This window comes from Heterocephalus glaber, unplaced genomic scaffold (assembly GCF_053883595.1).
Source record: "Heterocephalus glaber isolate CG9 unplaced genomic scaffold, H.glaber_assembly_v1.0 deba00001553, whole genome shotgun sequence".
Taxonomy (NCBI): domain Eukaryota; kingdom Metazoa; phylum Chordata; class Mammalia; order Rodentia; family Bathyergidae; genus Heterocephalus; species Heterocephalus glaber.
Window position 1 is genome coordinate 2,782,420 of NW_028258344.1, and position 15,979 is coordinate 2,798,398.

At 35.8% G+C, this 15,979-nt stretch overlaps 2 protein-coding genes across 12 annotated transcripts in view; one reads left to right on the plus strand and one right to left on the minus strand.

Moving 5' to 3' along the window:
• The window catches only part of Sdcbp (syndecan binding protein), a 34,887-nt gene extending 21,106 nt beyond the window's left edge, over positions 1–13,781 (plus strand). For both annotated transcript variants that reach the window (XM_004842149.4, XM_087190350.1), the window contains exons 4-9: positions 990–1,090; positions 7,307–7,468; positions 9,273–9,448; positions 10,535–10,706; positions 11,417–11,508; positions 12,675–13,781. In XM_004842149.4, the coding sequence (XP_004842206.1) occupies positions 990–1,090; positions 7,307–7,468; positions 9,273–9,448; positions 10,535–10,706; positions 11,417–11,508; positions 12,675–12,729 (758 nt within the window). In that variant the 3' untranslated portion in view covers positions 12,730–13,781. The remainder of the gene's footprint in view (positions 1–989; positions 1,091–7,306; positions 7,469–9,272; positions 9,449–10,534; positions 10,707–11,416; positions 11,509–12,674) is intronic.
• The window catches only part of Nsmaf (neutral sphingomyelinase activation associated factor), a 100,471-nt gene that overhangs the window by 19,891 nt on the left and 64,601 nt on the right, over positions 1–15,979 (minus strand). For 5 of the 10 annotated variants that reach the window (XM_087190342.1, XM_087190340.1, XM_087190338.1 and 2 more), the window contains one exon: positions 11,110–15,036. In XM_087190342.1, coding sequence (XP_087046468.1) covers positions 14,942–15,036 — 95 coding nt within the window. In that variant the 3' untranslated portion in view covers positions 11,110–14,941. Of the gene's footprint in view, positions 1–11,109; positions 15,037–15,979 lie in introns of those variants that run through there. The other 5 variants (XR_015442688.1, XR_015442685.1, XR_015442686.1 and 2 more) reach the window with 2 other exon arrangements.

Sequence of the window (15,979 nt, forward strand, 5' to 3'; positions counted from 1 at the left end):
CACCTTGTTTTACAGCTATTACAATGTTCCTTTTAGAAAATAATTTAAGTCACAAACATCATAGAAAAAGCTTTTAGAAATAGTCGTAACTACTTAACAATTAAATACATACTGTTCATCTCTAAAAAGAATGTTTCTAAGATTTCATTCAAATATGGCTTTCTTTTTCCTTTTTCTGGAGGTGGAGGCACGTACTAAGAATTGAATTCATAGAGTTCTGAGCTACATCCCCAGCCCTTTTTACTTTTTATTTTGAGACAGGGTCTCACTGAGTAGCCCAGGCTGGCCTCAAACTTGTGATCATCTTCCTCAGCCTCCTGATTAGCTGAGATTACAGGCATGTACCACCATGCCTGGCTACGTTAACTTTCATAGAACAGAAAAGACAAGATACTTTTATTTGGAAAAATTAATTCTACTTTTGAGTAGTTGGCCCTCTGTGTCCATGGGTTCCATGGATTCAACCAACTGCACAGTGAAAATAGAATAAAAATTGTATTTGTACTAAACATGTACAGTTTTTTCTTGTCCTTGTTCTCTAAACAATATAACAATTATTTACATGCCATTTGGATTATATTAAGTATAATTAGCAATCCAGCGGTAATTTAAAGTCCACAAGAAGTTGTGAACAGGTTTTATGAAGATATTGTGCCATTTTATATAAGGAACCTGAGCATAGGCAAGTTTGGGGATCTGTGGTGGATCCTGAAACCAGTCCCCCAGGGATTCCAAGGGATTACTGTTTTAGAAATCTGAGATTGTTTCAAATCAGTGTTCATATTTTGTGACTTTTACCTTAAACAATTTCTATATTTTCATTTCTGAATGTTAAATAGATGGGGAGGTGCTCTTCTAAATTTGTTTTAAATTATTCTACTTTTTAAAACTTAAATGTGATTTTTTTAAAAAAAAAAAAAAGTAGAAGCCATAATAGTTTTCATTTTGAGTATTTTTCCAGTGCCTTTTTCTTCATTCATTCATTTTAGATCTCTATCCCAAACTGTATCCTGAGCTTTCTCAATACATGGGCCTGAGTTTAAATGAAGAAGAAGTACGTGCCATGGTCTCTGGAGCACCAACTCAGGGGGTATGTATAGTGTAATTAATTTTGAATTAAAAATCACATTTCATACATAGTTTTAAGCAGTCTTCTTTGTAGCCTAATTCACAACCTTGTAACTTTAAATTTAACCTCTCAGATTTTAGATTTCTTCTGGATATTATTTCTTAAGTTATCTAGTTACGTTTGTGGTGATACCACTCTTTGAATTTATTAGGACTTAGATTCCTTTTTCTAGTCCATTCTATTCTTGGTCATCTTCATTTAATCAGTTACAGAGACCTAGTGATTCTATTTCTATCATTTTTCTTGTGTTCATTTTATCTATTTCAGTCATACTGTATTGTACTGAGTTTCTCTGCTTCTAATATAGATTTTTAAAGTGATGTTTGGTATTTTCTGTAATTTGTTGTTTCAAACAGTATTAAACTGCTGCTAGAGTAATCATTTTGAGTACAGATCTGTCATATAATTTCTTTACTCATAATCTTTTAACTGTTTTCTCTGAAGTCGAGAGCTGCTTGTGATCAGACTCCAGATAATCTAGACTTAAATATAGAAAACTTTCATTAAAAGCATTTCAATAAAGCATACCTTTCATTAAAAGTCATTGCTATAAGAGCATAGCACTTTATGGCACTTTACTGTAATTGAAATTAAATACTTCTTACAGAATCCATGTCCATTTTCTTGCCATAACTCCTTTGCTTAATGCAGTACCTTGCATTTATTTTTTTTACCAAGTATTTACTGAAAACTTGATTGTATCAGTGAGTGTCCATTTAGGAAAACAAGTCATAATAGAGTGGACCCCTGATTTATGAACTCGATCAGTTCCAGAGGGCTGGTTCTAACTCAAGTTTTTTGTAAGTCAGTACAGGTGAAATCTGGATGTTTACTTGGGTACATGCTGTAGATAACAAGAGGCAGATGAATCTTCTATTAACCTAATTAACGCAAGTTGTTCATATGTCAGGTCAGTCGTAACTTAAGGGTCCACTGTATTAAGCAAGCCAGTTACCCTGTATATAAATGAAATGCTCTCACTCTTTCTCTAGAAAGGGCTAATACTAGTTAGCCCTCTGACTGATACTCTTTGACCAGTGGTTATGATATTGCTTACTATGTGGTATTAGTCACCCCTCTGTATGCATTCCTATTCCCAGTTTAATATTTTTATCTTTTTAAATTTTAATATAAGTAGATATTAATAAAAATATATAAAAGCCATTCTATAAAAAAATAATTTTTCATAACAAATTATTAGAGAATAACCATGGTACATATACCATGTATCATTGTCTTAAAAATATATATATTTTCATTTACTAACCTCTCAACTTATTTCCTAATAATGCTATACCTTATTTTTTGCATAAAACATTTTAAGTATTGACAAAATATCTCACATTCTTTATAATTTTGAACAATTTATTCCTATTTCACAATATTATTTTTTTGGGTCCTTATTTTCACTTTCAATTTCTCACACCAGAGAGACAACACGATATTTACACATGTGTGTTTGATTTATTTCACTTGAGTATGCTCTCAAGGTGCATCCATTTACCTAGAAATGTCTCATTTATCCTTTATGGCTGAATAGTACTCCATTCTATAAATCAACCAACAACAAATGCTGGCGGGGCTGTGAGAAAAAAGGAGCCCTGCTCCACTGTTGGTGGAGGGTAGATTGGTGCAACTGCTGTGGAAATCAGTGTGGAGATTCCTCATAAAACTAGGACTGGAAGTCCCATCTGACCCAGCTATTCCCCTCCTGGGTATCTTCCCAAAAGAATTAAAAGCATCATACCACAGTGATCTAATGGGCACTCATGTTTATAACAGCACAGTTTGTAATAGCTAAATCTTGGAAACAGCCCATTGCCCATCAACTGATGAATGGATAAGAAAGATGTGGGTTTTTTTATATAATATTTTTATCTTACAGACAAATGTAAAGTTAACTAACAATTCATATATAAAAGTAAAAGATATGAAGGAACAAGATGATTGTTATATTTACAGAAAATTTATAAATGTAAGCAGAGAAGATAGTCATACTTACATTCTTGTATTATGATCATGAGATCCTAGCTAATATTTATGATTTCTTTGTTTACTATACATATTTATTGTTTCCTTTGCCCTTAAGCAACAGTTCAACTGGTCTCCCCCACCCCCTTAATACCTAGTAGATAACCTAAACATTCATTTTGAAGTATCTACATCTCTATAGTTCTTCAAAGCTTTTTCTTTTTCTTTCTTTTTTTAAATATTTGTTGGTATAGATTTATTCTACCTAGTGAATTTTCCATTTCACATATTGTATTTTTCTTTCCTTGGTGTTTCATTTTTTTCCCTTCCCACCTACTTTATTGAGATGTAATTGGCAAATTAAAATTGTGTGTTTTCAAGGTATATAGGATGTGTATGTTGTAAAATGATAACATAATGAAGCTAATGAACACATCCATCGCCTCACATTTTTGGTTTATGGTGAGAACACATTAAATTTTATTCTCAACAAATTTTAAGTATCCAATACAGTGTTATTAAATGGTCACCGTGCTATACATTAAATCCTCAGATCTTAACTCATTTCATAACTGGAAGTCTGTACACTTTAACCAGCATTTCCCTATTCAATCCCCTGCCCTCCTTTGGTCCCTGAAAACTACCTTTCCAATTTCTGCTTCGGTGAGTTTGACATTTTTAGATTTCATATATAGTGAGATCAGACTGTGTGTAGTAGTTGTCTGAGACTAGCTCATTTCACTTAACTTAAATGTCCAGAGTCATCCACATTGTCTAAAATAGCTGGATCTCTTTTTTTATGCTTGAATAATAATTTGTTATGTGTATATACCACATTTTCTTTATCCATTCCTCAGTGGCTGTTTCTTTCCAAGTCTTGGCTGTTGTAAATGCTGCAATGAATGTGGGAATGCAGATACCATCTTCTGGAAATAGTGATTTTACTTCCTTTAAACATATACTCAGATGTGGAATTGTATGGTAGTTACACTTTCCATTTTTTGAGGTTCCTTTATATTGTTTCTCCATAATGGTTGTACTAATTTACATTGCCACTACCAGGTGCAAGGGTTCCCTCTATATACACTCATCAACGTTTTTTTTATGATAATTTTCCTAACAGATATGAGGTGGTATTTTATTTTGTGGCTTTGATTTGCATTTTCCTGATGAGTGATTTTGAGTATCTGATTGTATGTCTTCTTTAAGTGTTTAGGTCTTTTGCTGCTTTAAATTGGGTTACTTTTTTTGCTGTTAAGCTCCATGCATTTCTTTATATGTTGAATATTTGTTAATAAATGGTTATAAATGGTTTAAAATTTTCTTCCATTCTGTATTTTTTTTTCATTTTGTTGATTCCTTCCTCTTCTGTGAAGCAGCTTTTTAGTTCCATGCCCCACTTGTTTATTTTTGATGTTTTTGGTGTCATATTCAAAAAAATCATTTGTCAGGATCAGTGTCAAGCTGGGTGCAGTTGGCCTATGCCTGTAATCCCAGCTACACAGGCGACTTAGGCAGGAGTATTACCTTGTCTCTAAATAAAATGAAAAAGTATGATAGGGCTGTAGTTTAGTGCATGCTGGTAAGTTCAGAGTATCAAAAAAAAAGGGGAAGGAAAAGAACAATAACCAAAAAAGATCAACATCAGGGAGTTTTATTGTTTTTTATAGTTCCAGGCCTCACAATTAAGTCTTTAATCTTTCTAGAGTTCATCTGTAACTGTAGTGTACAATAAACTTCAGTTTAACTCTTTTGTATATGATCTCCAGTTTTCCCGGACCATTTATTGGCGAGATCATCCTTTCCCTATCATAAGGCTAGGGTATTTTCATTCCTAAAAACTTGTGTCCACTCTTTGGGTATTCAACAGGCATTCTCCCCTCTGGTTGGTAGGTGCTTTAGTGTCCCTCATAGGGGGACCCCAGTGCAGATTTCTGGAGCTCTTTCTCCTCACCAGATATAGACATGTAAATTCTAGTTGCCTCAGTGCCCTTTGACCTTACTTCTCATGTATCAGTCTCCTATGCTCATCAAGAGCCTTGGGCTGTACTTAGGGTTACTGTGTAATAAATCATTCTGGATTTGTGTTCTGATTGTGTGTGTGTGTGTGTGTGTGTGTGTGTGTGTGTGTGTGTGTTAAGACTGTCAGCTTTAAAATATTTACATTTTGGAATTTATAATTCTGAAGCACAGAAGTAAAACTAATTCATTCAAATTTTGTTCTTGTCCCATTGCCTGATTTCTTATGTCTTGCAGCTGTAGTTATTTCTTTTGAACCCTTATAATCCTTCATAAGTAATTTCTTCTGGCATGGTATTGTACTTTCAGTATAGTAATTTCTGTTTGTGTGGATGTGTTTATTACTCCTGGTAAATTGTCAGCTTTAAATATGCTTTGAGGATTTCTGTGAATTATGAGTAAGTTTTCAGTCTGATGTTTTTGTCCCTGGGTTCTTTCCTGTCACTGGTTCTCTGAGTATCACAATTCTTAGCAGCTCAGGGCTTTTCTCTTTCTGTGACAGATTTGAAGTCAGAACCCTTGGTAGATTCTTCCCTCACTGTTGCTTTGGTTGGGAAAAGACAAGCAGAACACTTACAAAATTAGAAACTTGAAACATGGTACTTGACACAAAGCCCTAGCATAGCTATTATTCTGATCACAGCTAGTTGGAGTCCTACATGCCTCACTTACCTGTATGTCAAATTCTTTTCCCCTGCTTGGGAAGTTTTCTGCCATTACTTCTGTGAAGTTTTTTTTTAATGTCATTTACACTATCTCCTGTGTCTTCATTGACTCTGATCAGTCTGCTATTCTTCTTTGCATCATCTAGCAATTGCTATTTTTAAGAAATCTTTCTTTTCCTGTTCACTAATTGCAATCCTGTCTTCTATATCTGGTATTTTGTCCTCACGTCCGCTTATTCTATGTAAACTTTCAATGGAGTTTTTAATCTCCTGGGTATCTGTTTGCGTCTGTTTTATGAATTCCATTTATTTGCTATGCTGGGATTCGATGATGTTCCTCAGGTCCTGTTATTTTTATTGGTGTCTGCTCTAGAGTTATTAATCATGTCTTTCACTGTGGACACTTCTCTGTTATCTGAGAAATTATTTCTGATTTTATTTTTTCCCAGATCCTCTTTCGTTGCCAGTTCAGGGAGTCCAGCTGGTTGAGTTTCAGATTGTTCCATCTCCTTGCCCCTTGGGGTTGCCTTAGGTGATCTGGAAGTCTGGTTTTGAATCTTGTTTAGATGTCTTTTCATTTCAACCAATGCAGTCTGCTATGCATTTATTGAGGTGACTCTTTGGTCTCCCAGTGGGCTTCAATTCTTAACAAGCATCAGAGAGGCCTCTCTGCTGCTCACCACTGGGCCAATTCCTGGATTCAGAATGATGGCCTCCTGGATCTCCACTGGGCTGTTGTCTGGGCAGGCTTCTTTCTGGCTGGGGCCTGCGTGCCCAAGCCGCTGGTGTCCCGGCTGCGCCCTGGCTGGGGTCTTGCATAGCTATTAATTATTCTAAGGCAGTCTGGCTTATGCATTCAATTTGTTAATTCATATTAAAGGGGGGGGAGATATACTATTTGACTATATTACATGTGCTAGGACCTATATAACATGCAATTTGCTTTTAATCCTCGCAATAACACTGTGAGGTAACAGTGTTGCTCCTTTTCCAGCAATTTTGAATAGATTTGTCAAAGATTATGCCCCATAAAAACCTTCTGGAAAATTTGTTTCAAAAGGATGGTATGACCTTTAAGTGCAAAGATAATACATTTGAGATAGTCATGTGTTGCTTAGAGTCAGGAATATATTTTGACAGATGATTCATTAGTAGATTTCATCATTGTGCACACATCATAGTGTATTCTTACACAGATGGCCATGACATCATTAGGTAATACATAAGGGACCACTGTCATCAATGTGGTTATGTTGGTGAGTGAAATGCTGCTTTGCAACAAGTGATGGTACACATGAAACAAATGTCAGTAATTCAAAAGACAATAGAGGGTAAATTATTGAATCTGTGGAGATGATGTGGGAATGAATTATAGAAGAATGAGTAAAGTGTCATTTTTGCAGACTTCAAACTGTATTTGAAGGAAATTATATGTGGGTTAACTTTTGGAGATCCATAATTCAGTGTGTTCTGGTTAATCATCTCAGATTTTTTTCCAGTATTGACACATTGTTTTTGTCAGCAATTGGTAGCAAGACCTTCCAGTATGAACTACATGGTGGCCCCAGTAACAGGCAATGACGTTGGAATTCGTAGAGCAGAAATAAAACAAGGGATTCGTGAAGTCATTTTGTGTAAGGATCAAGATGGAAAAATTGGGCTCAGGCTTAAATCAGTAGATAATGTAAGTATTTGAAGTATCTTTGAGTTTATCTTTGAATAGCCTACTGTGTATTTTGTCTACTGTTAGAATAACTTGAAATGAAAATGCTTTAATTGTAATGGTGCATGTAGAATTAAGAATATCCCAAATCTGTTAATTTAGGTTTGCTCTCTTGGAGATGCCCTATTTTGAAGAAGCATAATTAGAACTTCTGACTGCATTACTTCGAATGATTTTTTTTCCTTTTTGAGTACTTTAACTGAAATTAAAGTTCACCATTCTTACATAAAGTGATGTACACATACATTGTAGTTTATATAATAAAATCCTGGCATTGAAATAGGGCAGTATATGTGCAAGTTAAGAACTGAACAGTGAGAATGGAATTGTGTGTAGTTTGAAGCCACATTATGATTAATTTGTGAGATGGTCTGAACAAGTTTCTAATTAGGGCAGCCATTAATTTACCATATCAGTATTACTTTACCTTAATAACTTACACTTTACCTCTTACCTTAGTATACTGAAGACATGAAAACAGGGTTACTCTGGGAAGAACATTTAGAATTGTTCAGGATGTGCTGGGATTGTTTCAGTCTTAAGTCTTATTAACACAGTGAGTTGTCCAGCCTTTCCACATACAGAGTAAGTGTGGTGTGCTGCTGTAACGGGATGCAACTGAGTTTGGCAGGAAGCCCCAACCTTGTCTGTCCACTCAGCAAACAGAGGCTCTTAATCTTTGCATACTCATAGTGTAGTTAGGTTAACCTGCTTGGTTTGGAAGTCCTGTCTGAAGTGCTCCTTCTCCCTTACTGCTGTCCCTTTTGCCAGGATTTTTTTTTCTATTCTTTCCTCCACCCTAAAAAGACATTCTTTGTCGCCCCTTCACCCCATCGTATTTATCCCTCAGTGAGTTTGTCCATTTGGCGAAAGCCCATTGGTTCATTTGTCGTGGTGCTGCCAGGTTCTCACCACCTTAACAGACCCATGTCAGAAGTCATGTTTGACCCAGCTTACTTTTAACGATTATAGAAGAGGTCTCCCTTGTCAGTGTATGTCCCCAGTTTTACTCTTATATTTATTTGGTTCAACGTCTTGAGAATTTCCAGAAAAATATCTTGTGAATTTAGTTCCTTTAGTGTTTGAGTTTTCCAGACTTATTTCATTGTAGATTCTTTATTGAGAGCTTATGTGATAGTTAACATGCTTATCATTTAAGTCTGTTAAACAATAAATACTTGATCATGTATAATTTATCACATAGGTTAAGGAATCTTTTATCTCAAAGGGCAGAACCATGGCCTTAAACCTGTCATTTTTAATGCTGTAAAAGAGCTCACCTAAATTCTGACTGTTGACTTTCTTCCGAAGTAATGATCATGTGCTAATATCTGTTGGCATTCTTTCAGACTCAGCTTTATTAAAGCTGTCCCACTTTATTTACCTAGGTCTTTTTTTGAGGGGGAGGCGGGGTACTGGAGATTGAACACAGGACCTTGCACTGTGAGGCAGGCGCAGCACCACTGAGCTAAATCCCCAGCCCTTACCTAAGTCTTTTTATTGTGAGGTGATTGAGTGAGATTGGTCAGGTAGGTCATAATTTGGGGTAGAAAATTTCTTTTCTTTTTCAAGGGAGAGGGAATTACCTTGGTAAATTTTTAGGTTTTTAGGGGGTAATTTGACAAATTGTACTCATGAAGTATTTTTTTCTTGGTTACTAAGATAGATTTCTAAACTCATCAGTTGTTTTCCTGTTTTGCAGCACTTTTTAAGTGTATCTTAACAGTGGTAAAGACAAACGACCAATAATTTTCTTATCACCTAGGGTATATTTGTTCAGCTAGTTCAGGCCAATTCTCCAGCTTCATTGGTTGGTCTGAGATTTGGGGATCAGGTCCTCCAGATCAATGGTGAGAACTGTGCAGGCTGGAGTTCTGATAAAGCACACAAGGTGCTCAAACAAGCTTTTGGAGAGAAGATTACCATGACCATTCGTGACAGGTAAGCTGTTATTGAAAAATTAGAATGGAAATTCTAGGCTAGTTTTCTATTTTCTTGGGCTTACAGTATTCTGTGGATATAGTATTTTGTTGTAGAAAATGATCAAATGTTACTAGTGAGCCTTACAGTCTTGCAGTTGTGTGCTACAGATTTTTCTTAGTTTGAGTTTTTAAAATATAATTCTGATTATACATGTAAATAATATTTCAGAGATTACAGTAATTAGTCCTTTAGGTGCTTTTCTGCCTGTATCACTCTAGAAAATAGAAATATCTCAGAGAACAAAGTAGCTGCGGGGTCCTACTTTTAAGAGCTGGAGCCCATCATGAAGTTTAGTTTTGAAAACCAAATACGTAAGTTTGGCGGTTATGAAACTAGTTAGAAAGAAGATTAAATTTTCTCTACCAGTTGGTTCATTTGTAACTTTTAAACATTTCCAAGAGTAAGTTGGACCAACAGAAGATGCGACTGTTCTGAATTTTACACAGGTTGATTCTCAAACCCTTATGATACTATGACACATTGAGTTGAAGATAAGTGATCCAGTGTAACTGATGTGGTGTTGGTTGTTGTTTTACAGTAGGAATGTGTCTTCCTTTCCAAGTGGGGCTTGAGAAACTGCTTCTACAGTTCTACTTAATGGGGGGAGGACACCTTCTATAAATTTTTAAATCAAGATGTGAGAAATACTATAAAGGTTTTAAGTTTAAAAACTATTCTAAGAACAGTTAGGCTCCAGGAAACACTAAAAGTTAATAAAAATTCAATTTTACTTCTGTGGTTTAGTTCAAAACCTATCTCATTGTTAATGCAAAAGAATGGTGAATTTTAAAAGAAAAAGCCTATCAATAAACTGCATGAAAAATTATGTTCAGCTGTCTCTGATGATTAAAGGAAATCTTGATTAGTTGGTCAAATCATATTTGAGAAAATATTTTGCACAAAGACATTCTGTGTATGCACAATAACAGCTATAAGTTATTAAATATTTTACAAAGTCTTAAATCTGGCAGAATTTATGGTTTATAAAGTCCACAGAAATGATAACCTTGGAATTAAAATTTAAATTGGACCTCATGTTTACAGGCCCTTTGAGCGGACAATTACCATGCACAAGGATAGTACTGGACATGTTGGTTTTATCTTTAAAAATGGAAAAATAACATCCATAGTAAAAGATAGTTCTGCTGCCAGAAATGGTCTTCCCACTGAACATAACATCTGTGAAATCAACGGACAGAATGTCATTGGATTGAAGGTAAGGAAAAGACCTTGTGCCTGGTTGTACTGTGAATTTTATTTTAGAAAATGTCTTCTTTGACCATTTAGGTGGTGCTGTTTTCATACTGACCTACAGAATATGGAAACTTGGTAGAAAATGAGAGGATGCTATCTGGAATTCTTCCTTCTATAGCAAGGAAGTTGGACTAAGTGACCTCTAAAGTCCTTTAAGCTAGAATTCTCTGTAAACATGAGCAGTGAAAATGTTGATGACATTGTGAATAAATGGTTGTCCAACTTTTTCAGTCCAGGAATGTAGGAAATGAGTAATAATTTTGGATCACACTAGTTCTATATTTTTCTAATTTTCCTCTATAAATTCTTAAATCTACCGTAAGGTCTATAGGTTTTAAGACTTATTTCATAAACTTTAGAAAACATAGTTAACAGGATATATTTTATTGTACATGGGGAAAACCATTCACTCTTAGTAGTGAACTGATTGGGTCTAGTACATTCAGCTTGAGTTACTTAGTACTTTTCTAAATAGCTGTAAAATTGTATTCTGTAGAATTAAACTTGATAAGGAAAAGTAGAATGAAATGGGAACTACCAAGGTTCGGAATTTTGGAGACTTAATAGCAAAACAATGACATGTATAGTGTATACTTCTTTACCAAGAGTAAGGGTTTTATGTTTATTAAATAAAACTTCAGTGAAATTCATTTTCATTATTGTTTTCATCAGGATTCTCAAATAGCAGACATACTTTCAACATCTGGGACTGTAGTTACCATAACAATCATGCCTGCTTTTATCTTTGAACATATTATTAAACGGTAAGTTTTTTTGTGTGTGTGTTTTTTTTGGTACCGGGGATCGAACTTGGGTCCTTGCGCTTGCGCAGCAGGCAGCAAAACCACTGAGCTAAATCCCCGGCCCTAAACGGCAAGTTTTTCAACTTATTGTATATGGTCATCTGACTTAATTTAAGCACTATACTTTCCTCTAATTCCCATATTTTTTTACTTAAGGAATGATGCTGGTATTTATCTAGAAATTTTAAATAAATTAAAATTTAAATCGGGGATTTGATCAGAAAGGATGACCCCTCACAACTTTCCAAGTATGAGATAAAAGTCAGCATATCATTGCTAAATTTTGACAATGCCTAGTTTTTAAAAATTTTAAAAAGGTGGCATAGTTGCAGTTTGCAGTACAACTGAGTACAGACTGCAGTTGCCCTCTGCCCACACTTCATCTGTTTAATAGAAAACTATTCACAGTGGTTCGTGATGGAGAATTGTTCCCTGTAGGATGTTGAGAAAACATTCTCTGTCCTCTCCAGCATCTGGAGAAGCAGGAAGGGGTATGTGATGGTGCAGTCTTCCCTCAGGACTGTGGATTGAAAACCTGAGTGAAGAGAATTGAAGGCCAGCATGGGTTACTTTCTCTAGTGTTTTAAATTCTATCAAAGCCGTTTTTGCCAAGTTAACTTGGATTCTTTCAGACTCTATCATGGGTATGGAAATGAAATTCAAAAGTCCTAACAGCCCTTACAGTGGAATGTTTGTCTGTGTTGGCTTTTGGGTCAAACACAGCTAACTACTCTGGAAGAAGAAAAAAACATAATAGTCAAAACTGATTGTTCCAGGGTTTCCTTTTTTTAAACCACTGGATAGATATGGGCCCCGTCCCATTTTTTTCTCTACTCATCATGGCCTTGTCCTTTTTTTTTTAAGCCACCAACTTCAGTATACGAGGCCTTACTTATATCCTGTCTAATTTGCCTAGTCATGATACAGATAGCCTTTCACATTGAGTATTTGCCAGTAAAGAGACTGCCAAAGACTGACCATCATATCTGAACTCATGAAAAGACCATTCCCTTTTTCCCCCAATCTCGTAGGTGCCTGTGGGTGTTAAGCTGGAATTGGAGTTTTCTTGGAATAACGTAGCATTTTTGAAAAAACCTTAATGTATAATGAAAGTAACTCTCTTGTAGGATGGCACCAAGCATTATGAAAAACCTGATGGATCACACCATTCCTGAGGTTTAAAAGTCTTGGCACAAGAAACAGCTGAACTTCTCCAGTTCCCTTCTTTGGCAACTTCTGCATTATGCACATGGAGCTTTCCTAGAGCCAGGGAACATATGCTGCATGAGGATCTATCTTACATCATGGCTGGGAATCTTAACTATTTCATCTGATACCTTCTTCAGATTTCAAGATAGTTGTAGCCTTATCCTGGTTTTACACATGTGAAACTTTCAGAAGATTTACTGACTTTCCTAAGATAGTTTCTCTACTGGAAACCTGATGCTTTTATAAACCATTGTGATTAGGATGATGGATGCAGGTTTAACTTTGCGTGAGAACCAGTCATATTTCTCTTAGGTAATGTATAGTGCTGTTCATATTCAGTTCTGTGGTATCTCTGCATTTTTAACACTTACCATGGTATATTTAGTATGACTGCCTCTAATATTTTTAAGTTCTCTTGTGTGTAAAACACCAATTAAGTTACACTGGTTTCATTCCACATAAGCATTATACAGTGTATGCAGGCTGCAAGAGATTATGATGATTGTGTTTAAATTTTAACCACTTTCACTTAATATGCTTGACTGTCGCCTTAACTATGCTAAGCATCTAGAATAAAAGCCAAAATATAATTATTGCTGCCTTTCTAAAGCCCAGAATATAGTTCTGTATTAAACTGAAATGTACACTAGCCCAGAGCAGTTTACTGATACTTACTGAGCTATAACATAGCTGCTTATAGTTGAGATTTTCTAGTCATTACATAGTGGAAAATTCTTAAGTTGCCAGTGTCCCAAATCACTATATATTTCATGTGAAAACTCTTACAGTAGATAGGGTAAACTCTGCACTCTTCCTCATTTGTAGATTAAGTAGGATAACACTTAATTTTGGGTTTGAATTTTAACCTGTAGGCTAGCTACTTTGGGATGGCCTTAGAATGTTCTCCTGTTAATTTCTTACTGATTCCTCCCTGCAAAAAAAAAATGACAGTGACAGTTTGTCCTGACTTTTTTTTTCATTTTGTTTTACGCTATCCAATTAAACATGTAAAAATGAAATTTAAATTTTAGTCTGGTTATTATTGGGGAACTTCATCCGTTACCAAACTTGTGCATGACCTTAAGGATGGGCATGTGAAAAACAGTCCTCCCTGAGAAGAGCCCCCAGACAGATCTGGCTGGCAGGCCCAGATTACTGGGCCTGTGGGCCTGGTTCACCCTGTGCACTTTAGATCACACAGCAGGAACTCGGTGAGGCTCTTGACTCCACCAACACTACTGACCACGTATTTAATGATAAAACTGACCTGAAAAACTTCTGTAACCTCAGACTGATCAGATTTGTTCTCTTATGTCATTCTGCCTGCAAGATAAAACAGTGCTTTTAAAGCATATAGCAAAAGGTTAAATATGAGAGAAATTCAGTGCTTCCGCAGTATACTGTGCCTTGTTTGAAATTTAACATTTCCCAGTTTGACTAGCTACCTTGGTATTTGGACTTGGGTCTGAAAGACAAAAACTATATTCCTATCACTAAGTATGGTTTCCTAGAAGGACCAATACTTGTGACTCTTAAAAAAGTTACTACTAGTCTTTGTTATACATTTTTTAAGAAAATGAAAATGGTTTTTATTATAGAAAAATATTTTAATGTAAAAAAGATGAGCATTTAATAGCTTAATGAAATACAAACTGTTCCTATGCCCAGGACCTTCACTGTTATAAGAACTGCTAATCCTTCCCCAGGTTCTTAGAATCTGGGTACAGCATTATGTAAAGTATCCACTCCATGAAAACACATACCTAAAAACCAAGTGGCAGCAACTGGTAAATTAGGGAAGACAGGAGGGACCCAAGCAGCAGAGGATACTGCACATTTTCTTGGAAAATTCTAAACTCTTCTCTGCTTTCCAGTGTTTCAGTGTCCCTCAGTCCAGGTTAGTATCTCCTCTTAGCTTCTCTTTGCTACGCAGTCCTGTCTTCCAGCCATCACCACATTGTGATGATTATCTGCCTTGCAAATGTAACATTTTCTCCCTAACACTGCCATGTTTTATCTGCTTTAGAAGATGGCAACTAATGGCTTTCAATGAAATCACCATGATTTAAAACCACACATTTTTCATGTGGTAAAACTTCTAATTACTATCATTGCACATTCACCAGTTCACTTAAAAGTTTGGTTTAAAAATACATTATAATAGAGTCAAAAGAAGAAAAGGCACTTAATACTGCAATTTCCAGAACATAATCTGTCTGTCTTCCCCGCCTGTGATGACACTGCTACACTGTTCATTCATCCATATGCATGTCACAGCACCTAAGAAAAAGACACTTTGGTTAGATAGAGCATTGACCAGGAGATAGCTAAAGATACACTTAAATGCGCTACCTCATTCACAAAGAAAAAGTGAGTTGTACTTTGTCATGTCTCTATGATAAAATCCTTGATAAATTAAGAATAACTGCTTGGGCTGGGGCGGGTGTGGTGGTAGTATACACCTGTGATCCCAACATTCAGGAGGCTAAGGCAGGAGGATCACCCCAACTTTGAGACCCTGGGCTACACAGCAAGACCTTGTCTCAAAAAACCAGCCCCCTCCTACACACACACACACACACATGCACACACACACACACAAGTAGAAAGAACTTGTGAGGAATAAACCATTTGGATGTTAAGCTAAATTAACCAGATTTATGGGTACAGAACAAACTGTAAACATATATCTTGGCGAAATAGTATAATACAACAGAAGTCAGAAGACAGATGGCAAAGAAAAGATGACCAATTGGGTAAATTTGCTGATTTATTTTTCCGCTGGAAGAAGTGCTAATTAGAGCTGGTAAGGCTATTAGGCTGAGGGATAAAGGAATAGGTACATAATTTTATAAATATAAGAAGAAATAACCATATGAAACTTGACTGTGAAGAGAATGAAGGTGGGAAGTTAGCTCACAGTAAGAAGTCAACAGAAGTAACAAACTAGAAGAAAAATCTCCAGATGATTTGGAGGTAAGCATGCAAATATAAGCTAATAGAGTATAGTGAATTTCCAAAAGATACTTTAAAAAAAGGTTGCAGAAGAGCTTGGTATTGTGCCAGTTTATACACATTCACTTGTTAACAGAAAACATCCCTAAGACACACTGGAGAATATCCTCTTAGGAGGACTGGGACCTGAGCAGTGTGACAGTGGTAGGAAGCTTTAGTTCATATTGTATTCATCACTTTTGTATTGTATTTTTTTGTGTGTGCATTA